Consider the following 24,720-nt stretch of genomic DNA (forward strand, 5'->3'; position numbering starts at 1 on the left):
GCTCTCACCTATTTACACAGACATCATGTTTAATGCATAATGCTTGAGGAAAATTTAGACTTCCCTTTTCATTTTAAGCGACCATATCTTACTTCTGGTCCTAATTAGCGCCGCGCTCTTCTGGCAGCTGTAATGCTTTTGATTGAAAGGAGTACCTGCCTGAATCAATGGAGAAATGCATTTTGGGTCAAAGGCGGTCTTTCAACTAATTAGCTGATAGTCACTCACCTCATTCTCCGGGGATGTCTGCTTTGTTTTTGTTTTGTCTTTAGCACACACATAAGCACACTGCATGTGTCAGCTCCCCGCTCAACCGCAGGAGATTCACACGTTTTTGTGTCAATATACCAAAAATGGCCAGAACATATGCATATAGTATGTATATATGAACAAACATATCCGATGTTTAAATGTGTCTGAAATACTGTTTTCGGGGAAAGTGATACTGAGTCTGAGTGGTCTAACTCTAAAATTCAACCTTCTCCGTGGCAATCTTCTCCCTTTGTTCTTCAGAACATCAGCCCATGCAGTTAGCACGTAATATTGCTTACATATAATTATAATGTGTGGGAAGTTGTTGAAACGCTGCTACAGAATCTAAGCATATTCATCATACCAGGTCTGGTGAGGGATAGAAGCGCACTGGGCTGGTTCCTGCTAATTAGCATGGCAATTATTGTAAGCTGTCACAGTTCTTAAGCAACGGGGTGGACTGTGTGTGCTCCAGAGCGTAATCCCTCGCAAATTACAAGATAATGGAGGCAAAGAGAGGCCACTGCTTCAAAAGGAACCAGGAGATAGAATCCCTAGTGGGGACATTTTAGGGACAGCGAGAAAGACAGCGAGTGAGGGAAAGGTATAAGGGAAAGAAGTACAGCAATGATTTCCCTCACCGGGAGCTCTCTGAATCGGAGAGAGGCTCATTTCACTGCATTATGTGATTTGCTTCAGAGAAATCAATTTCTTTGACACATTGATGCTTTTTTTTGGCGCAGTTGTAAAACGTATGTTGGAGTTAAGGGCCATTAAAATCCCTTCTGGTTCCACTGAATTTCCTGTTGTACAGCGTGAGAAAAGTGCACGGTTTTTCCCACTAACCATGTTTCAATAGTGCTGACAGTACGCAGAGGGCTTACCTGGGGTGCAAATTAAAAGCTTTCTCTAAGTAACGTTAACCAATTCTAATGCTTTTCTGTGTGTTGTAGGAGCTCTTTAAGATGAATCCCACAGTCTGAATTCCTTTGTGCTCCCTTGATATTGAAACCCTCATTTCAATGCGGCTCATCACCAGACGCAGCAGTTTTTCTCCAAAATGCTCTCCAAAGCATTCTCTCCTCTTTAAATAAACCCAGGTGGTTCATCAGGTTAAGCGACTTTTCTCACAGGGTTATAGTCAATAGGATTGATAATAGGTATTTATATTCATGAGGGATATCATTTTAAAGTAATTGCCGTCTAAGTGCCTTTAAAATAAAAGATAGATGGGACACTGTTTTTGAATAGATTATATCTTTCATTTGGCTCACCTTCTTCATCAAGCAAATTTATGTAAATGACCTCATTTCAAAGCATTCTGTATGCCTGTTTTTTTTTTACATTCACACTACAAGAAGCAAAATCTATAGATACACCACATGTGCTGTGCGCATCAAGGTGTGAGTAAGCATTTAAAAAGAATATAAAAGAATATATGCAATTATGAGTGATTGTATAGTTGTTATTATTGCTATTCCATCGTGAAACTGTTTCTGTTTCTGATCTGTACCCTAAAAATGCTGCATTCTAGTAATAACATGAATTACATAATGCTTAGAGTAATATTTACTGCACATGATGATTACAAGGATTACTTGGCTTTTTTAATATGAGGGTGGGGCCCAGTGATTCATGGCTTACCCCGCTTTGAGCTTTTGGAAAACAAAATGAAAAATTCAACAACTGAAAATGTTGTCACCACGAGGCACACCCACAGCATCTCAATGAGCTTCTGTGGATCCACAGCATAAGGGTAAATGCCAGCACCCTTCATCTCGGAAGCAGCGCTGCCAAACAGACTGTGGGGCCGTGAAGCCGTCCAACCACCAGTCCAGACATCTCATTAGTGATCAGCACTTTTTTTGTCAACTGACTGTGACAGCACTGCACTACCAAGGCATGTTTCTGTTGATGTTCAAATGGCAATACCCAGCATATTGATGCAGTCATGTGTTGTGTTTGTGTTCCCTTTTCCTTCAACATCACATCAGATCAAGTTTGTGGGGAAAAACATAAATCTTGTTTTTGCATGTTTAAGATTGTATCTAATAAAGCCAAGATAGGGCCCACTAATAAAGTTCTAAAGAAAGCAATTATTTTTTGTCAGAGATTGGCATAAATATTAAATATCTGTCTCTTTACCATCTCTGTCACGAGAGTTATGATTGTAAAAGGCCTTTAGTTTCTATTATTTCCTTACATTTCTATTATAGTCAGGTCTAGGTCTGCTCTATCTAAGCACATCCATCCATTTCTAAACCGTACAATCTAGTTGACAGCTTCACTATGCAAGACATAGATATAATATGTAGCAATTATTGTTATTTACAGTAAAAGTATCTAGCTGCAGAGCCTGCGCTGAGGTCAAACGGTAGGATCAAGATGCGCTCTGTACATCTCATAATTTAATTTAAACTGTGATTACTGTGGATTACAGGCCCACTGTTAGAGTAGCATAGCATCAATACTCCCGCCCAGCATCCAAACACAAACACTTGAGTACTAGAGTAATGAAGAGCCCCAGCAGGGCCTAGTATAATCAGCAACACTAGAGCCTCTGTGTACCCTCTGTGACACTGCTTTGTTTCTGAGTGCCCTCCATTTTCAGATGAGTCGCCGCACTTGTATTTCAAAACCCAACAACGGTGCACCTGCCAAATTCATTGCTTCCCTGACACACTTTCACTGCATTCTGTTTAATATGTATGCAGTAGTTTACCATATCCTAGGACGACAATGTATAATTTTGCTGAAATAAATACACCGTGGTCTATGTTGATACTGCTCCCAATATGTCAGTGTATCACTCTATGTGGTATCAAGAACGCCTTAAGCATGACCTTTGCAGTAATACTCTAATATTAATGTATGTAATAACACCAGCATGATCTTTATATTATAAGATGTATTATTTATCATTCATTTGGAAAAAAAATAGTTTGCCAATATGGTAGAAGCAAACTAATATCCAGAGAAATATTCATGCATTTATGTTTTAACTTTTTTATTTGGCACCCTATTGGTTAATGGCAGGGGCAAAAATAACATTTACTTTGAAAATTGTCTCCAGAGCACATCAGCAATGGTACAGCCCTGGTCTATAAAGATCGTTATGTGAATAAGTTTCCATGACGACCCCCTTCCACGACGCCTCTGTGCCTTTGTTGCTTATTTGAATGACTTTGTCAGAAATGGATTTTTCACCAATAGCCTTATAGCTGGCCAGAAACTTGAAAAGCAAATCAACAGGTCGGATTATAAGGGGAAAATCAATGGTTATGAGTATTATAATTTAACAGGATTTCACATTCAATTATTTATTAGAGTACAGCAATTAACTATACAGTAAGTTTGAACATTTGAACAACTTCATTTCCTGAACTTGACTTTCAACAACTATTACCAGATGTAACAAAATTATAATTCAATTCATACATTTCATCAGCTATCATGAGGTGTGAATCACACAAACACTGTATGATCATTCTAAACACATTTCTCTTGATGATTAAGAATTCATTTTTTTTTTTTACTATAAAGATAGCTAACCACCTACTTAAGAGGATCTGCCAAGGCATGGGCACATTTCTAAAGATTTCATTTGAATTGAGCTTATTGTTGTATTGTTGTTGCTTATTGTGGTTCCCGTATTGCCTCTGTGACGTGACTGAGAGGTGGTGGTGGCTCCATTTGTGGGAAAATATCAGTAATTCAAGCTGGGCTCCTTCAGTCACTTCTACTGTTCTGTAGTGTTTCTCATTTCTTCGGACCACAGCTGTGGAACTGTCAGGACAGCATCTGAATGCAAATACAGCCCACGGCTTTTCTCCACTGTGTGGAAGGTTTTACACCCATAGGTGTCACAGGAAATATACTGGAGGTTGTTGATTAGCTACTGGTAAGAATGCTTAATAATTACCGAGTGGTAAAACTGTTAAATCTCAAAAGGCCGGTGGATTTGAGCTTCAGTGAGGGACCTCTGTGACTCCCTAAAATGCATCTGTTTGGTGAAACAAAAAGCCTGAAAACAATTTCCGGAGACGGACTAAGAGGCGTCAACATGACAATAAAGAACAAATGAACAAAACAAACTAATATACACGTTTCATTGTTTTTTTTGTACAGTAGCTATGAGTGCATCCTGCATCATGTGCACGTGGTCATTTGAAACAAGAAACAATTATGGTGCGAATTATGAACGGAGGTTTTCTATGACTCATTTGGTACTAAACGTGTTCACTGCGCTCATTCACCACAGCAAGAAAATATGGAAATATGGTGAAACTCTCAGTTAATGCAATATAAATATAGATGTCAAGAACCCACAGCTAAAAAATAACACTCCGAAAATTACCATTTGCGAACAGAGCCAAACTTTTCCGTTGTGTCTCTAAACCCCATCGTGCCACTTCATCACATGCGCGGAGCGTGATACTACTGTAATGATCCAATCACTGCGTGTTCGCTTGGACAAGTGATTCCTCTCTGCTGCAAGGCGTCATCGCCGGCCAATGCGTAATTGTGCAGGCAGCGTTTTTGGGGAAGGCGCTGTGCGCTCTCTCGTGGATCCTCCTGCGCACTGTGCTCAGTAGGACTTTGTGCAGCATGCATCTGGGTGTTGAGCGCGGACTCCCTGCGCCTGCCACCTGTTGCCGGCTTACTGTTTCCCTCTGTGTTCGTTTGAGGACATAACGGCAGCATCGTGCGTCGTGTCATCGGCACCATGTCGGAGGAGCAAAGTGATTCCAACTCCAGTGGGTACTATTTTAACACCTCAACTAGAGTCCAGATCAGCTTCGTGTTTTCAGGACCCGTTTCTGTCGTTTTGATGGTGATGATGGTGACTATGGTCGTTGTCATAGTGTTGGGCAATGCGCTGGTCATTTTGGCCTTTAAAGTCGACAAGAGTTTGAGGAGGCAATGCAATTACTACTTCTTGAATTTGGCAATATCAGACTTCCTTGTAGGTAAGTTCAACCTCAGTCTTTTTTATATACCCTGCCTGAAAGAATAAAGCAAAGTATGTGCAGGCTCTGTCATTAAGCTTTCGTTGTTACATGCTATAATGTGCTGTGATGTCCTGCATTCCGGGTATATGAATATGTTTTGGAATTATTTGATTGTCATGCATGCCTGCCGACCCCCCCTTTTAGCCGTTGGCTCCTGATTGCTTTGCCAATAACTGTGTTTCTGTAGGGGCGTTCTGCATTCCGGTGTACATGCCTTACGTCCTCACAGGCAGGTGGACACTGGGCCGAGGACTCTGCAAGCTGTGGCTGGTCATGGACTACTTACTGTGTTCGGCATCTGCCTTCAACATTGTGCTTATCAGCTACGACCGCTTCCTGTCAGTCACCAGAGCAGTGAGTTGATCACCCTGTGTCTCGCATCCGTAATGCACGCAACAAAGTTCATTTTACAGTGGAGACTCATAGTCGTGTAAACAGAAATAACTGGAACAGTTTAAAGATATTGTATCAAGTTGAAGAGTCTTTTTCTTTCCACAAATTCGTCCACTGCTGGTGTCTTTTGCTTGTGACCGGTGAGTCTCCCAGGTTATTGGTAGTGGCAGTGGCACCTCATTCCCCCAAATGTGCCCATCTGTGGAGGTTAATCATTCCTGACCCATTCAGGCCCCGTGCCACCCCTAATTATAGCCTTTCCCCAAGGCCAGGAGAAAAACAGAAAAGTTACATTTTAGCTTTGGGATGGACTGCAAGTTGAAAAATACTAATATATTAATATTAACAATAAAAAGCAAAATAATACTTTCACCTTATTTTTTAGTATATTCTAATTATTCCCTTGATGTTCGACTGCTTTGTTCTTATTAAATACTAGTGTACAGCATCAATTATGTCCTGTTTCTATTTGGATCAAGTAGTTAGGATACATTTCCAAACCTCCACAGCTGTTAGGCCCATTGAACCTGTCTGTGCATTAGCCCACTGACTGCATGCTACACGCGTGTGTTAACTCAAAGGTGGGATGAGGCTTGGCATGAAGACAAAGAGAGTGTTCTCTCTCCTTTCACAAGCAAACACTTAACATCAGACCAACGGATACAAATAACACCAGAGAGAGAGAGAGAGAGAGAGAGCGAGAGAGAGAGAGAGAGAGCGAGAGACCCTTATTTAATCAACTAGCTTTGATCATTGAGATCCTCTTCCATTCCATGGTCCTTCCAACCTGGAGAGATCAATCACAGCTGAAACAGGACACCGGCAGACAAGCAGAAATTTCTTAAAAGCATTTCTCTCTGAACTTTGAAAGACAAAGGATCATCAACAGCCACAGGAAAAAAGTTAGTCTTTGGATGAAAAAAAAGAGTCAGATTAGACACATGTATTTGGCAGTGACACAACATGTCTCTCACACTGACAACAGGAGAGCTGCACAGCGTTTTGAAGTGATCCTATTGTGTGAAAAATGTGGGATTACAAGAGCGAGGTGAAGTCAATCAACCCCTAGAAGCTGCCAGGAGGGATCAAGCCAACTTTTAAAATATGACCAAAATGTCAAATTGGTTCCATGAGCACATTTCATTCTTCTCTGTTGAGTGTAATGAATCATTTCATTTCAACAAACATTTAACGTGTTTTTTGAGGAACTGCAAATTAATTCTTGCCATAACAGGGGACGAACAGCTGTAGAAGGTGGACAGGGGCATAGCAGGTGACACTAATTGAGACGAGTGGTCATAGTGCCTCATTGACACATTTCTGCTGTCCAGGATGTCGGGATGGTGGAAAGTTCACATGTTCTGTTAGCTCCTCGGCATGATCTACAAATCCACAAACAGGGGACTTTGTGTCCGTCCAAAGGTCACTATTATTGGATATAAGTGCAATTAGCCTAATTGTTAATTTGTCAAATTTTCAGCAGTTTTTCACTGGATTTGAAAACATGGTTTAAAGCGATGGCTTCTGTATTAATTGAGCCACTGTGCTGTCATAAGTAAAAGGGCATCAGTGTTTCGTTTAAGCAAATCTAACCAAATACTTAAATGTGCATGTACTCTAATTGAGCTCTTCTGCTTTCTGCTATTAGAGCTCATGTGCCTTTTACACCATTTGACGCCTTTTATCACACCACTGGATGCTCTTGCTAAAAACACATGATCAGCTCAAAAATACTGTACAATACTAATGATGAAACTATAAAGAGTACTATGTAGCATACTATGTAGAATATGCCTCTTCCACCACCTTTTTTATTTCTACACTAATGGTAGCATGCAGCATCTGCAGATGAAATGAAGCGACCCGACGCTAACAGTATCCCTCAGTGTAATTGGTAATTTTTGCCTATACTTGCAGGTAAGTTACCGTGCCAGACAGGGCATGACACATCAAGCTATAGTCAAGATGATTGCTGTCTGGGTGCTAGCCTTCGTCCTGTATGGACCAGCTATCATATTCTGGGAACTGGTGGTGGGCAGAAGACGTGTACCGAAAGATGAGTGCTTTGCAGAGTTTTATTACTCTTGGTACTTCCTGCTGAGCGCCTCCACGCTGGAGTTCTTCTCTCCTTTCATCTCCGTGGCTTTCTTCAACCTCAGCATTTACCTCAGCATACGCAGGAGGAGGCTCCACAGCAGGGAGGCCCAGCTGCAACTTCAATTGAGCGAAACCGCCTCTGCCCACGGGAAAGGTGTCCCCTCGTCCCACAACTGCGGGTTTGGGATGAAACAGGCTGTAAAGGGCTCTCTCAACTCCCAGACCTCCTCTCCCAGTTTGTGCAAACGAGAGCCCTCAAGCAGCAGGGCCGCCCAGCCTAGCCGGCTGTCCAGGGATAAGAAAATTGCAAAGTCCCTGGCCATCATAGTTTGTGTGTTTGCCATCTGCTGGGCACCGTACACCCTTCTGATGATCATCCGCGCTGCCTGCAGAGGGCGGTGCATCCAGCATCACTGGTACGAGGTCACCTTCTGGCTCCTGTGGCTTAACTCTGCTATTAACCCTTTCCTGTACCCACTTTGCCACAGTAGCTTCCGCAGGGCCTTTAGCAAGATTCTGTGCCCAAGGCGGCATACTGCTCCCCTCTCATCCGTCCTCCGCGCTGGCCATTGACCAGCACATGTGAAAGACTGATGGACAATGTGCCAGAACTGATCAAGGAAATCTTTCAAATCGTACCCATTAATGTCAGTTTCAGCTGATGAAGCTAAACTGTCAATCGCACTTTGTCATAAAGGATGATAAATTGTTTCTTGTTTTCTTCAGTGTTTTAACGTATAAGGTTTGTACTTTACAGTATGATGTTACTTACACTTTGCTGTGGTCAAATCTAATGCTTGATTTGAACAACCATCACAAGCATAAAAATGATTTTCCTGTCAAGAAAATCGATAAATCCATCAACTATGTTGTCTAGTTTGATGTGTTATGCAGGTTTGTATCTTGAATATAAATATATGTATATTATATTGAGCATTCATGTTCTTTAATAGGTGTGTGGTGCAGATCACTATCACCATCCACGAGCAGGTTTACCACCGATCATTTCACAGAAACACAGAGATAAAACAAAAGAGTGCCATGAAGTGTACGTGTTTATGAACAGAAACGTGTTCTGTTTTGGGCACATCGTTATACAGAAGACCCACACACTGGGGACATCTGGTGTCATCGTATGTAAAAGAAACATGTCTTCTTTGCTAAAACTTGATGTACGTTGGAGAGTGAATCTGTTTTCAAACAATGCAAAAATTGACTTTACTGTGATGAGCAAATGCATGTATACTTGTGCACCACTAGATGTCACCATTAACCTTTACAGCTTCCTGTCGCTGCAGTTCCTCGGCTTAAAGCATCCTTTCATCATTGGTCAGGGTTTCCATTAACTGCTTTCTTTGTTTTGGTATTTGAACTGTTATATATGTCTTATATTTTAGCACCGGGACCCTGACTGATTACACGTGTATTAGAGGATTATAACCATAGGTCCAGAAGAATGGACTGCTCTACCTATATCTATGCTTTCACTGTTAAATAGTGTCCCTTGTACGACAGGTGCTCTGCTTTAGAAAATGTTCTGTATACTCCTGCAACTGACTTCGTCCCACATATTTTTGGTCATTTTTTGTTTACCTAAAATATTAGAGTAGCTGCATACATGTTGTCTCATTGGGTAAGAGCAAAGTTTAATCTTTGGTGCTTAAGTAAAGTCTCCAAAATAAACACATCTCTGTCATTGACTGAGGGTCTTTATGCACATTAATAAGCAAATTAATGAATGTCTGTGATGCACTTGTAAATGTAGATGCTGCCCACCTGATGGCTAATTGCGTCAGTGCCAAGTGCTGAGTGGCTTTTGTTTGATGTGCAGATGAAATGCTGAGATTGCAACACCATCTTTGCATCGTCCCTTAGTCTAGGTATAGGATTTGATGTATTAAATGGGTTCCTTCCCGATGTACACTTATTACACCTGTAATTACACCATCATGTTGGATAGTGGGGTTACATTTGCAGGTGCCTGGGTCCCACACGGGACTTGCATTGCTGAAATTGTTGCTGTTGTGCGTGCGCACATCTGGGCCCCCCTGGTCAGGTGCTGGGAATAAGGACACAGCTGCAGAGAAAAGCCCTCTGCTCCCCATCCTGCCCCCACTCTCTCTCCCCGCCTGTGGCATGGTGTGGGGACAGAAGCACACTTCTGACCACAGGGATGCAAGCACAGATCCCCCGAGACGCCAGAACTGCATTTGTCAGCAGAACGGAAGCCTGCTGTATCTAAATGTGACAGCGAGAGCCTGTGAGGAAGGCTTGCGCTGTGCGCAGTTATATTAGGAGCACTACGGCTATCGATTCTGTTGATAGATTGAAATGTCGTGGCATATGTGCCAAACTGCGAGAGCTACTGACTGAGGCTGTTTTGCGGATCATCCCAACTTAAATTGGTCTAGGTGGAAAAAATATAGATAGATGTCCGCATGCAGAGGCCTGTCTGTGCGTGTGTGTCTTTTTAAGACAGTTCAGTAAGTATACATACATGTGTTTATCGCATGTCTGGGACTCCAAGCAATCTATCTTAAAGCAGTGACCCCAAATGAAGCGCACCTGTGCCCCTTAAGTTTATAGAGTGCCATTAGCAGAGACTCAGGCAGTGATCAGAGGGGGGAGAAGGCCTACATAACATCCCCATGAGATTTGTTAACCTCGCAGAGATTTCACTTTAGCACCTCGTTAGGATGACTTAATGCAGAATTCTCTTGTTTTGAAAAAAGATGTGTAATGAAGTACAAAAAAAGTACACTACAAAATGGAAGAAATATATATGTAATTTCTACATAGCAGAAATCCATATAACATCGCAAAGGCCAGTGTAGCATTTTAAAAGTTAAGCTGGAATGTAAAAGTGAGCCGTCAGACAAGACCAAACCACATAAGTCTGCAGATGCAGGTCACAATGTTGACCTCTTTTGAAGTCGTAGCATCACTTAGTGTACATCTTCCCCCCACGTAGGCTGTTCACTTTCTCAGCGAACTAAATGTAAACTGCAGTTTAATATTTCATGAGGGACGTACTCAAAAAGAAAAAACATAGCACACTATTTCTGCTTCATTTTTGCCTTTTCCGTTCTTCCGTTTTTCCCTCTGCGTTTTCCTGCAGTCTACTTCCTGACTAGAGATTAAATAATTCCACTGAAATCCTCTTAGGATGGGTTCCCAGCACTTGGCAATTAAACAATTACATTTAATCAGCATGGGGCGACGCTTCAAGTCACCCTCATTTCAGACGTTGATTAAAAGCAATTCTGCAGTGGTTATAGCTGTCGACATTCGAAACTGTGGTTCACTTAGGTTTACTGCATCTGTGAGGTCAGGTTGGATAACAATATGGCAGGTTCAGTGATGGTCGAGTGCTGTATCTGCACGTGGTGGGTAAAGCAGTAATGATAGAACTCATGGCAGACATAATATTGTCCCTCAGGTCAGAGCTAGTTAGATTACTTTGAGACCCTCCGGCTAAGAAGACTCCACTAACAATAGAAAGAAGAGGGACATTAAGTCACGCATGTGGGAGTCCAGATGTGTGAGCGTGTTGGATGCTTTTCTTTTTTACATGTGCATTTGACTGCGTCCACGCACAGCTGTTTCTTCCTGCACCCGCATTCAGCTGAATTAAATGCACCTTGACATACACAATTTCATCAGGCCGTGCAATAACATCTCCCTCTGAGATGGCAAACAAGCCGAGAAGGGGACACGGGGGGGGGGGGGGGGGAGCATTGTGCTGGAGAGGACCATGGGCGTTGTGATGGGTACCCGGCCCCCTCTTGTGAAGCCCAGGTGCCCCTGTTTCATAAGGCAGCCCACCCCACTCCTCGGGCCTCTTAATTAACGGCTTCCGTCAGCTGGCACCAAAGCCTTCAAGCACCAGTCACTGGCCTCTCCTGCCGAAGCGATCCAGATTGTCTGCCTTTCTGACAGATGGAAACATGGGCGGCCTCAGCGAGAGGCATCAAGGTTTTTTGCAAACCTGTAAAATAATCGGAGAACCTCCTCGTGGCCGATGCATCCATGCTGTTCAATCCTTCATTCAGTTGGGTTTTTTGCTATTAATAAGGGTTGGCCAACTGCAGAGAATCGGCTCTGTATTTGAGTCTGCACTGTAACGAGACATTGACGTGTGTTTTTTCTGATGAAGTCAAATATAGATAAAAGGTATCACCAGGACCTCTTTCTCTGTGCAGTATCAGAGCAGTGCTGTAACAATAGTGTCTTCTAATGACATTCCCCTAGTAACTTCTTGCCTCTAAAAATCTCACGGGGGAAGCGCTACAAAAAGTGATAATTACATGAAATATACATAGAGAATAAAGGGAGCATGTTTACATAACCAGGCCCATAAATATCTGACGGAGAAGACATTGTTCTCCGACTCCTTTTAAGCCGATCTCCCAGGGATGCCATTTTAATGACATGATGGTTTAAAGAGATGCTGCTCCATCTCGTTCCATATTTAATTAACTTTTGCTTTTCTGACGCAGAGGAAAAACCGAATAAAGAGCGCGTGATAGAGACAAACACACACGATAGCGGGGAGACAATAACAAATAGCTGGGAGAACAGAGAGGGAGGCAGGGGGAACATGAGCAGAGACCTTGTCATGCTTTTGTGAGCTGTTTACAATACAAGAGATGCAAAGGGAGGAGGAGGGGCAGTGGAAGAGCGACAGAGATGAAGACTGACATGTGTGAGGGACGACAGTAGTGAGGGATGAGAGAGACAGGACAAGAACCAACGGCAGATTGAAGGAAAATTGAGGGATACAATTAAGAAAGAGGGAAAGGGGAGGAGACGAGGGAGAGCGGGGCACTCTGGAAGGATGAGGCTCTTGTTTCCCCAAGGGGCTCCATTATGGAGCATTATTTAGTTCATCACCAGTAAGAGGGAAATAAATACATAACTGACAGTGACAGTATTTGTTTAACTGTCTGCGTGCTCCAGATTTACCCAAATAAATACGATCATCATTTTTGTGAAGTGAAAAAAAGACCTTTTTGTGTTCTATTTTAGCAGTCTTGTCCACATTTTATGCAACCCATACCAGTGATCATTTGCCACGTGTTCATAAAGATTTCTAAAAAAATCTCTTATTCATTATCTGGTCATTACTTTAAACCATTAGATTCATGTTGTAATGTTTGCATACAATGGACTCTGCCCAGAATTTGGTTGGCTCCCCTCTTTCTTAGGCAGTGTGTTTTCTATTTTTACTGCCAGCGGTATACGGGGTACGCTGCATTATTGATACCTTCTTTCCCTTTTCTCTCCTCTTGTTAGACTCTTCTCCTGTCCTCATATCATCACATCGGCCACATTGCTGCGCAGCCTGGAGAATTGCAGTGAATTTGACCCCACCTGGTCTATATTTTATTGCTTGGTGTTTAATACATTTTTGAAAATCCTCCCCCCGGCCTATACACACACACACACACACACACACACACAAAAAAAGATCTAGTGCTTTGTCTTTTTCAAGTGTTTGTCTTGGTGAGGCAGGGGGAGATGACTGGAGGGGGGTACTCACCTTCAGCTCTCCCAGTTCGGGAGACAGGGGGCATCATTATGAAGGGTGAATGCTTCTTCTGCGCTGTGTGTGTGCATCTTGGTGATGGACTGACGGATCGGCCAGAGTTCACCCTGCTTTTCGCCCAATGTGTTCTTGGATGGGCTCAAGTCCCCATAAATAGGATAAGCTGTTCGTACAATGCATGAGGGGGGATGAAGAATTTTTTTTTTTTATTTTGCAAATAGATTAATTTATTTAAGTTTTGTCAGTTAAAGGGTGGGATGAAGGTGGATATCACCTGAGGGTGATAATACATTACGTGTCATTTAGCTGACGCTTTAATCCAAAGCGACTTACAATAAGTGCATTTCAACCATAAGGATACAAACCCAGAAGAACAAGAAACAAGAAAGTGCAATTTCATCAAATAAGCCGATTCACAACTTGCTATAGATTCCAGTCATTATAGTAAGTACACCTTAAACTACAGTTTTTTTTGTTTTGTGTTTTTATTATTAATTTTTTTAGTCAAAGTATAGTAAAAAAAAAACGCGATATGAGTTCCAGGTGCTTTCTGTAATTATTACCTGAGAATTGTCTTTGCCATTAGCTACATCTCCAGGAGAAAAATCTTTAAAATAACGCTAAAATAAAGCTTTGTGTGTTTTATTGCATAAAATTCCATTTTAAAGACACAGAAGCCGGGAGTGTGCAACATTACACAGGGTATGAAGACAATATAACAGGCCATTATGCTTGATCCATAAAATTACACTGAGGCTGGGGCGTCCATTTTGCTGACACAGTTCTGAAGTGAAAAGATGGCTCTCTGGATGTGGAGTGCCGGTGTGAGAGATTGGGTTACCCCAGACGCTCCCAGCGGATCTCCTGGCCAAATGGATCTGGATCTCACGCTTGGGCGCACATATTGAATGCCATAAGAGGTCTCTGAGGTCTCTTTCAGTGGGAGGACTGCGCAGCCTAACAATGTGGAGTTTTCACCAAACTAAATTTTGCACCAAAGAAGAGTGATAGCAAGGACACTTGAGCATCAGGGACAACCACTGAATGCATAGCTACATCTGTGCAGGTTGCTCAGAGCGGATAAAGTGGCTCATTCTCAGCCTTGAGGGTAGCAACAAAGTGCACAGGTTCAGTAGGAGATCATTATTCTTTAATAAAGTCCTAACACAGGCTGCCTCCATTCCCCTAGGGGACTTTGGGTATTTGGCTGTCAAATGAAGAAATCCAAAATGGCATTTTGCACACATCCTGGACAAGAACACTTGGCATTTCAGCTACTCCCAAACATCTGGCCCGACTGCCCGCTTTCACCAAGGACCGGCCAGGCTCTGAGCAGCAGTTGAGTGGCGCTTGTATCGCGGTTACGTTCAGGCAACCACACCGCAGAGGATCAGCCAGGCTAAGTTATCTCTGAACAAGCCATCCATTCTGCTGCTTTCTGATGGAAGAATACTTGGGGGCTGGGTAATTATATTGCTTTAAACGAACCCCTGAGAACGCTGCTGCCAAAGCGCCCACAAAGTCTCACACTTGGGCGAGTGTCAGAAGCACATCGCTTGCGTATGTGCACATGTGTGCAACCGTGTGCGTGTGTGTAAGTGTTTTGCTGCTTAGGCTGGCGTTAAAAGGGAGGCCGCAGTGGTTCTGATACGCCTCACAAGTGGATTTAATTAAATCATAAATATGAGCTGGAGGCCGCCACCCAATTTAATGTAATGGATGATGTGGGCCAGTCCATCTCTGGCAAAGCTAAGTTCTGGACTTGCTCAAATGCCCTTGAAGCTTATTAAAAGTGGCTGGCAGGCAGAGATGCTAGCAAAGTTGTTTAATGGATGCCCAGCTTGCATTCAGTGTGACGATTGATGTCGGACCGTACCATCTCTGCTCTGGACGAGGGGTTTAGTCTCCTCTCCTGTCGATGTAAGCGAGCCGATGTCAGTCCATTCCTCACAAGATCTCCATTACAGTAATGTAATAAAAGCTAATAGATGACAGACAACATGCCCATTTGATGTTGCGCCTGAAATAAGAAAATGTAATAAGCTTAGAAACCCAGAGGACACAGAGTATTTTCTGTAAAAAATATTCTTCAATATTTATATCCTGAAGGGTCACATTTGAATGTTTTCCTATATGCACATACTACATCAAAATAGCAAAATTATTGTGCTTTTTTCCCTACGCATACAGTATATGGCATCATGCATTTATTTTATTCATAACGTGCTAATTAAATGGAGAAGATTCTGTGTATTTAAAATAAAGGGTGAGTTCAGGGCCATTTGTTACTCGCACTGTAACCTAGTTACATTGAGCTACAGCGCTGAGCCTTCTGAAAAACAAGTCTCAAAGCATCGACAAATGTTACGCTGCTCGCGTGTCACCATTGATGAATCATTTGCTGGGACACACAGATGTTGTTGCAGGGGTTTTGTCCCAACCGGCAGAGGCAGAAGAATCTTATCCGTGGTCTCCTGGAGTTGTGGAGAGTCCCTAAATAGACCCAGCGCAAGGATGGGTAGAATGGGACCGCACAGGGTGATGGGTAATGGAGTCATTAATAACACAGACCTCCCTAAAGATGCTCAGATATTTGTTAGCGAGAGCCACTAGGGAGTGAGGGGAAATAGGATGCAATTTCATACAACGAAAAAACACTTTTGATGATGATCATGTTGTTGCCATCGTAGTCCTTGTCTGATGGGTTAATCGTGTTCACAGACGTTAACACTCACCCTATTTCATGTTGATAATGAAGGGACAATGAAGCCATTTCCTCATACAGATTTTTTAATATTTCCATCACATGTGCAACACAAAAAAATGAGGTCTGCCAAATACAGAACTCCATATTTGTACAATACATTTGAATAAGATTGGAGATAACTGTCCTTTTGCTGCAGGAGATGTTGATTTCCTGTAAACTGTGTACGAACAACTCTCAATCAAAATGTCAAAACATTAAAGTTTTATACAAAAGTGCATCTCAGGTTCAATGAATGCAAAACATTTACATAACAGAATAGTTTAAAGTTCCGTATGCTGCCACCGTGGCTTCCAGCTTGAGCAGAGAGCGATGGGATGCAGCGAAGGAACAAGAGGAGCACTTGGGCACTCTCCAGGAGAGCCAGGGACGGAGTTTTGTAACCACCCTTTATCCCCAAAACAAGACCGAAATTATGTCCAGTCTCAATGACCCCAAATCCAAATGGATTTACTCCCCATACTGCGAGAAAATATGCTATAGATAACAAACACAAAGAAAAGAAATATTCCAGTAATCTCCAGGCTTCAACGAGCGGTAAACATAGACAACAGAAATGTACAGGTGGAGTCAGTGGGCTGGAGATTCCCCCCATGCTCTGAGAGCCACGTGGGAGCGTCACGCCTGTGTTCACCAGCCAACCAGAGGAACTAGCCTTTTTCTAAATCTGTGTCACTGCGTTTGCATATATCAGCATCCTGTCCTGTTTTTATGTTCACTGTGTTGTTATTTCTCTCCGTTTTTCTTTTCTTCCCCCCCTCCTTTCATCTGAACTCCAGCGCAGGCGGTGCAGATTAGACGCACCGCCGTTCTCAGCCAGGTCCTCTGGCAGCCGCGTTACGACACATGGACCAGATCTCAGCCCGTGCTGGTGAATGGAGCCCCCCCCGTAAGGATTGACCATGTCGGGACACGGCGACGCACTCCGCAGGAGGAGAGGCGCCCGGGAAGAGAGAGTCGTCCTCGCAACGCTCGCCGGCTCCTGCAGCCTCCTGCGCTCTGGGTGGCACCCTGTTTCTCCTTTAAACAACTGGTCGGGACTCATCAATGACACCCCCTTACCCCCCCCCCCCCCCCCCGCACACCCCGCCCCCCCCCCCCTTTCTCTTTTTTTTTCGGACAGACATGTGTAACTGTACATTGGCAAATACTGTATAAGATTGCAATATAGCTGTAGTTAAGCAACACATGAAGAATTCTATGTACAAACAAGTTGGCTTTTTCTCTATTTTTAAAATATTGGTAAGTAAAGAACAGATAGGGCTCTTTTATGTTCTTTCCCCTTTTCTTTTTTCTTTTCTTTGCCTTTGTCTTTTTTCTTGCTGCGGCATGGTTCCTTGTGGTGAAACTGAACCGAAAGTTCAGTGCGAGACTGTCAGCGGGAAACTGCACTGATAGTAATTGGCGGCCAGACGTTATTTTCTGGGTCATGTGATCCTTGTTCTTGGCCACGGCGCTGATCTTTGCCATGTTAGCTGCTGTGCTGAGTCAAGGCGTGGTTCTGCAAGGACACAGAAATGAACAGGGGAGACATTATGATCACATACAAATGAACCTTTTAGCTTCCTTCCCTTCCATTAAAAAGGACATTTTTCATCTTCCATAACGAGGACAATAATTATCTAGATCTAGAAATATGTTTCAAATGGTATGATCGACAAGCTCTTAGGATTATCTTGACGTTTGAACAACTTCATCCTTCGGCTCTCATCATTCAGATCCAATTAACTCCAATCACAGGAGTCAAACCTGTGTGGATCAATAGCATTTAGAGATTAAGCAAAGTTAAGTCGGGGTCTCACGCAAACACCACCGGTGCATCGCAGGAAACCTTGCCTCGCGACCAAAGGCTCCGTAACAAGACACTGGCACACTTGATGCAACATCATCCTCCATCATCCATGCTGTAAATGTACAGTGTGGAGTAAAGTAGCCAGGAGATACCTTGTGTGCGGGTGAGGTCGCTTTGATCCTGAGCAGCTGTGCAAACGGTGCACAATTCACCACAACGGGATCACAAGCTGACAATACCGCTCTGTTTTGCTGTATCTCCCAAATTGATGCAGGCGCACACACAGGCCGTCGAGAGTGGTTGTAGTGGGGCAGCTGTGCCAGGTTCTTTAAAGGGAGTGTGGACCAGGGGGTGTGTAACTGGTGTCCCTGGTGGGCTGAATCCAGGTCATCTTTTGAAGTGACTGCTAATCCCTTTAATGCAAACTACATGCCCCACTTGCTGCGCTCTGTTTAAAACACGGCCTCGGACTCCCTAAACTGGCATGGACTATACACACCTGTCACAGAGTCATCAGCACGCATGCATGCACAAATAAGACTCCCACCTCAGCGCACACGTGCATTTTGTCCCGCACGCGGGCCCACGATTAAGTGCAGAAGCATGTGAAAAGACATTTTTATTGCTAAACTGGCTTTTGAAATAAGGCAGGGAGAGGGACGTGATCTAAAATGATTACTGCAACCTCAGAGAGAAGGTTTACCAAAGCAGTCACCTTCCGTCCGGCTGGTGCAGAATCCCTCGGGCGGTTCCAGGAGACGACTATTAGCCTCCCCCCTCTTCCCGTCCCCCTCGCCTTGCATTCATTGCTTCCCTCTTTACCCTTTCAGCTGCCTCCATATAAAGCATTTAAACACCTCGACAGCTTTCCTTTCAGCTGGGGCGATTACCTCCCGACAGGTGGGGTAATAAGCTGTTTGACGGGGGAGCAGGAGTGTGACCCCTGTAAGAGTTAGCGTGGCTCGCCTGGGCCCTGCTCTCCCTTTTTTTTCCCTTCTTTTTTTAAGGCGGCCCCGGACAGCTCCTCTGCTTCCCGCTCTTCTCTCTTGCTGAAATAAAGCTCCTTTAAGTGAGTCTGGGAGGAAGCTCCCCACGGGACACTCTTTCTCTCGCTCTACCCACCTCGCCACTTCCCCCCTCCTCACACTCCACCCCCCCCCCCCCCGGTGAAGACATCCTTGGTGTTGCCGAGGAGGGACAGGAGCACGGCAACCTTATTAATGAATGCGGCCCATTACCCGTCAGCCCGGCTCCTCGGCGACTCCCAGAAGCCCCTGCAGTACGTGACTTCAAATGGCAGGATATTGACACGAGGAGAGCAAAGCGGCTAGGACTATGAGCGTGTGTGTGTGTGTGTGTGAAAGAGACAGAAACAGAGAGAGGAAAATTCTGCTCAACTGAGTGTGCATGCCTTTGTGTGAGTGTGCCAGTGCGTCTCTGTCGGTTTGTGTGTGTGTGTGTGTGTGTGTGTGCGTGTCTGTGGACCCCAAAGGAACGTAGCTCCTTGGATATAATGTAGGGCTCGTAACAGCTATTAGAGGGGAAAATAACCCCTCTGGGGAATGGCTCTCCCCTCTGCATGTCCCAGCTCTGTCTGACACGCACTGTATTCTACCTTTTCCTTAAACATGCCAGGAGTTTTCTCACTGAGGGCTTTCTCAAGGACGGTGTTAAACGACTTCAGTGGCTGTGGCAGCCATGCAGACTAAAGGGAAATAGAGGAAAAATACAGGGGGGAAAAAAACCTTAAAAGATGATACTGATACCTTTATCTCTGTGGATACTAAACTCTGCAGTGTAGCTATAAACTGTTCTGTGTATGAGTATGGAGGGTGAAAGGGTGGTGGTGGTGGTGGTGGTGGGGGAATTCACTTTCCTGTCTTCACCCATGTCAAGTTCTTCAAGTATCTCTGCATGGGAGAAACCGCTGTATAAGTCAAATACTGACAGTACACAAAAATTCAATATGAAAATCCCTTATTCAGACCTGCCCCATCGAGGAGGATGTCACTAATGGTGTCACTCCAGAATCCTGGCAATTTAGGATTAAATGCCTTCCATTAAGCCTTTTAGCTCTTGTCCTAACTCCCTCCTTCTGCCACCCTATTCCCCCAGAAACTCTGCCATTCTTCTTATCATCCATTTCCTTCCCTTCTATCCAACCCTTAATCTCCTCCCCGATCCTTTCAGCCACCTGCTGGCCACACGGCCACGCTGCAGGGCCCAGTTAGCAGCAGTGCTCAGGTGAACCACAGCAGTCAATTCTCCACTAAATTAAATTTTGCTCTGATCAATAATGGTTTCCCCCCCCTCGAAAAGACTGGCTGCACTGGCTCGGAGCGAGCCTCCTCCTTCTCTCCTACTCTCTCATCCGCTCCGTGCCACCGCTAGAACCACCACTTTCATCTGATTACATCACCCCGTTGCAACGCCCTCAGGGGTAGTGGGAGAGGAGGGGGAATATCCGGCAGGGGTCTTGTGTACTCATGCAAACAGGTGCAACATGTCTTAAGAATTTAACACACGCCGCAGATGGGGAGAAAGAAAACAGTAAAGTTATGGGGACGAGCAGAGAGGCCGGGGAGTCGATTTATTAACTAATCATTCTTTGTGCCGTTCGCCGCGGCTCTGCTCTCCATCGATAGCACCCGGTCTCCAGTGAGGCAACAGAGGTGCATCTCTTGCATCAGCTCCGCGAGGGAAGTCCAGCGAACTAACACACATCCTCCCTTTCATCTGATCCCGCTGCATTAAAGACAATCTTCCCATTGTCTGACATCACAGAGAGATGTGAAGCCTAAACGCCAGCTAACAATGTTTGATTAGGACCATGTTAAGACCCGCAGAGCACATGTCAAGCAGGCTACACCGCGTCCGCTCTCCTACCTGGTGTTGCAGCTTGTAACATTAAGCCGTGGCTTTATCGAGTGAGCAGTAACGACTTTTTAAGCCTTGGCCTTTTCAGGGCATCTCTGGCAAACAAAGCAGTGTGCACTTTACACAAGTGTGGAGCTGCCCACCGAATTTACCAAGTTACGTATTCCTCAATTTCTCATTCTCTCATTATCCTTCCCTACGTGAGTAGATGGCCGCAGCGTTTGCTTTGAGCATTTCATAGTGTCTTGAATGAGTTCACATCAGAAGTAGTTGAGTATTTAACAACGTGGGCATTAGACTGGGCTCGTATTTTGGTATAATGTTCAGTAATAAAAAACTAGAATTACCACCCCAAAGTTGTATGCCTCCATATGGAAAAAACCTTTTCCCAAGGAGTTCCTGATGTGTAGCTTTCATGAGAATTTAATGCACATTTGACCATTGACCAACCGACATCTTTTCATTGTCCAAGTGGACGCTTGTGCAAAATTTAAAGAAATTGGCTCAGGTTGTTCCAAAGGGTCAACGTTAACGATTTAGGACAAGACAATTTACAGGAAAAATGAAGTCTTCCGGTTCGAAGAAACCCAAAATGTCTTTGAGATTTACACAAGTACTAAACTAGATTATTTGCTTGATTATTATTTTTCATTTTTTTGAGTCTCGTGACGTGCTCGTCACACTAAAGCGGAGACGTGAGTCAAGTAGGTCTTAGTTACAGAAAAGGCCCTCATTAAAGACACTATTTAATTAGAACAGGGAAGCACATTTATTTTAACCCCCGAGGCTCAAGTGTCTTATTTAGTTTATCCATAATCAAAAATGTGAAGGAACAGTCAAAAACTGTAAACAGCCCCTCTAAGCTCTGATTAACAGTCTCGTCCTCCAGCCCTGTGCAGCTGACATACGGTAATTCTGCGTAGCAACATCTGGAGCGCGGGGAGTGTGCGCAAAACCACCGAGACCTGTGCATAGGCGTAGTCATCACTCAGGAATTTAATTAACGCAAAAAAGAATGGCATCAAATGACACTAAAACAAAAGACCCAAGGTCTGTCTTTGAGGATCCAAACTGCAGGGTCACTTAAAGCAAAGAAAAGACTTTTTGAGATATTTGAGATAACGCACGTCTGGGTAATGATTGAAGGACGGACAGCACTGACCCTGTTGTGTCGCGCTTCATTTTGTGAACCTTTTTTTTGTTATCGCTCAAAACTGTTGTGGAGAAAGACAAGAGTGCTGCATTCTGCCTTGATCTTTAATGGTGTGTTGAACTCAGCCCAGTATTGACTCGGTCCTCCCTTTGTGCATTCCCTACTGTTGACCGGTCCACTGAGGGAGTAATCCTTCCCTGCTTTGACCTCAGGCCAGGCTTACTGCTGGCGAGTTCAGCCAATGAAGAACACAATCAAATAAATAAATAAATAAATAACGCAGCAGTTGGCGTTCACAGTCATCACTTATCAGGCCGTGGGGAGGGTTGACCCCCAAACACTGTTGTGCCACAACCGGCCCGGTCTCCTTGGTAACAGGCGGACTTGTTTGAAGTGAGGCGCCCCGGGGAGTCGTGGTCATACAGTAGCGGCACTGGGCCCGGGTGGAGCTGACAACGGCACCGCATTTCAAAGGTCTTCCATGTGTGTCTGAATGCTTGTAAAAATAAATATTTACATCCACGGCGCTCGAAATGCTTTGATTTTCAATGTCCAACTAACCCGACCGAATGCTTCTGAGGTGTAACCGGAGATGACGGACCACCCTTTTTGTGGGTTGGTGCTTTGTAGCTCCAAATGATACTCATTACCCTGTCTAAGTAGACAAGTGAATGGTACTAGAAACACACTATGCAGTGATCCTGCTGTTTGACTGAGGTAGCAAAACAACTGCACAACCGCTGTGTTATTATGGGGCCTCATTAAGTGAGGAGAGAGTGGGACACAGGGAGAGGGGGAGAGAGGGAAAGCAATAGAGTGAGGGCCAGCAAGAGGGAGGCAGAGAGAAAGAGAGGTAGGGGAAAAAACAACAACACTGGAGAGCGATACAAAGCGTAGTCGGAGGTGATAGCGGCACACAGATGCCTTTCCAGCCAAAATGAAGACTATGACTAAAGAACCCAATTAAGGGCCTTCTTAAGGGAGCCATCTTGGGAGGGGGATGGGTCTTCCTGGGACATGAGCCCTGGGCTACATCCTCTAATTAGACAGAGCGAGGGGGGAGGATCTCTGCCTGTCACTGGGAGGGAGATGGGGTCCATGGGGTTCCACATGTCAGTCCCAGAAACAAAACACAATTACTCTCACATTTAACCACTTCAGTCAGAGACAGACTTTGACTGGGGATGTTACAGAGCGTCTGCCCACCCCCCCCCCTACCCCCCCCCCCTACCCCCCCCCCCCCCCCCCCCCCCCCCCCTACCCCCCCCCCCCCCCCCCCCCCTTCTCCTGTGCTGCTTGATATGCCACTTCACGAATGCGGACATTTCTGAGGACTACATTTTCTGCCGCATTTCCACACCTCGTCCGGAGGGCGAGAGTCGATCTGCACCCACGTGTTTTCCCATGTGCAAAATGGGGCAGCGCATCAGAGCATTGGCTTTTAATTGGCAGGAATCATTTCAACCTCCTTTTTCGACAGCTGAAGAGACAAATCACTTTGGTGGCTCGACGTGCCAATGTGAAGTTTGTGGAGGGAACAATTGTTGTTCATGCTGTTTATTTTGGCCTCTGCTGCATTTTGTTAACATCAACAGCACAATAAGCATTTGAAAATCAAATCACTACAGGCGGCAAATTAAACCTGCAGTAGAATTTCCTGAGAAGCGCTCAAAATGGCATTTATCAAAGTTACTGAAAGAGTCAACTAAGAAAAGTAAAGGAGACATGTTTGAGGGAGAGATCCGGTGATGGATTCTAGCACAGCACACCAAGCGTCTCCTCTTTGTTTGGATTTAACTTTCCCCAGTGGTGCAACACAGGAAAAAGAAAAAAAAAGAACAGCTCAAAGGCTTCTGGGAGTTTTTTGTCATGTCTCCCTCCAGACAATGTGTTTGCATGCACATATCATACCCGGGGAGAGACAGAAACAAAGACAAATACATACAGCACGCACACAGACGTATACACACACTGAGAAAGAGAATATCCTCCCAGGATCATTAGGTCTGTCATGCTGTCTAATTCTGATCCACCTACAAAACTAGAACACCACTAGTGTGATACATCACTCGGCATCTAAGGGTGTTTATGTCCCCATTTACAGTGTGTACAGTGTTGTACACAATTATAAATATGCTTAAATATTAATGATGGCGCCTCACAAGCAGCTGTTTGTCTTTCTTTTTTCTTAATTCATTGTTCTTTTATTTTGGAGCGCAACTTTTTTGAAATGGTGACAGATTTCTGAGCACCTGGGGTGATAAAGAAGAAAACAAGTTGTCATATAAAAGGAAAAAAAATATATGTATGCAACTTTCAAAAGCATAAAGAGCTGTCACAGTTGGCAGATCCAGATATTCTGAGAAAACGGGGTGTTTGAGAGCCGCTTAGGGACAATCACACGAAGCTTTGCCTTTGTGCCACACTTTTGGGACGTGGGGCAGCTGCGGCGTTTTTGGGGGCATATTTAAAATTCATGAAAAGTAGAAATAAGAAAAAACTTCTTGGGAAATAAGCTCTCTAGGCGGAAGAAGAAGTGCTGTTCTTAAGACTTTGTGAAAAGGGAGGCAAAAAGGCCTAAAACATAGTTTTATGGATCATTTATAGATTCATTACAGTTATTCTATACATTATAATATAAAAGCACTACACACTGCACACCTTGAATGCATTTAACACGCTTGATACAGTTGTTTTTTTCTATAGCTTTCTCTCCCCAACTCCTTCCCTTCTCTGTGTTTGCACATCCCAAATGCTGAACTCTTCTTTTCTTAGACGGCCATCATGACATGCACGGTTGTTTACACCTGGCGAGCACGAAGCCTATAAATA

General features: G+C 44.1%; 2 protein-coding genes across 8 annotated transcripts in view; one reads left to right on the forward strand and one right to left on the reverse strand.

Moving 5' to 3' along the window:
- The first annotated feature begins 4,775 nt into the window (after positions 1-4,775).
- Positions 4,776-9,454, forward strand: LOC119202951 (histamine H3 receptor-like). Its single transcript, XM_037457129.2, has 3 exons — positions 4,776-5,222; positions 5,452-5,618; positions 7,575-9,454. Exons 1-3 carry the CDS (start codon positions 4,979-4,981, stop codon positions 8,325-8,327), a joined length of 1,164 nt encoding a protein of 387 aa, XP_037313026.2. The 5' UTR covers positions 4,776-4,978; the 3' UTR covers positions 8,328-9,454.
- Positions 9,455-17,166: 7,712 nt separating this feature from the next.
- The window catches only part of LOC119203416 (zinc finger protein 521-like), an 84,073-nt gene continuing 76,519 nt past the window's right edge, over positions 17,167-24,720 (reverse strand). For all 7 annotated transcript variants that reach the window (XM_037457178.2, XM_037457177.2, XM_037457172.2 and 4 more), the window contains one exon: positions 17,167-17,567. In XM_037457178.2, the coding sequence (XP_037313075.2) occupies positions 17,538-17,567 (30 nt within the window). In that variant the 3' untranslated portion in view covers positions 17,167-17,537. The remainder of the gene's footprint in view (positions 17,568-24,720) is intronic.

This window comes from Pungitius pungitius, chromosome 15 (genome assembly GCF_949316345.1).
Source record: "Pungitius pungitius chromosome 15, fPunPun2.1, whole genome shotgun sequence".
NCBI classification, from domain to species: Eukaryota; Metazoa; Chordata; class Actinopteri; order Perciformes; family Gasterosteidae; genus Pungitius; species Pungitius pungitius.

Excerpts from the sequence above, each read along its gene's own strand:
- LOC119202951 (XM_037457129.2), top strand. The coding sequence starts at position 4,979 with ATGTCGGAGGAGCAAAGTGATTCCAACTCCAGTGGGTACTATTTTAAC. Across the intron at positions 5,223-5,451 it reads AATATCAGACTTCCTTGTAG|GGGCGTTCTGCATTCCGGTG; the intron begins GTAAGTTCAACC and ends GTGTTTCTGTAG. Across the intron at positions 5,619-7,574 it reads TCCTGTCAGTCACCAGAGCA|GTAAGTTACCGTGCCAGACA; the intron begins GTGAGTTGATCA and ends CTATACTTGCAG.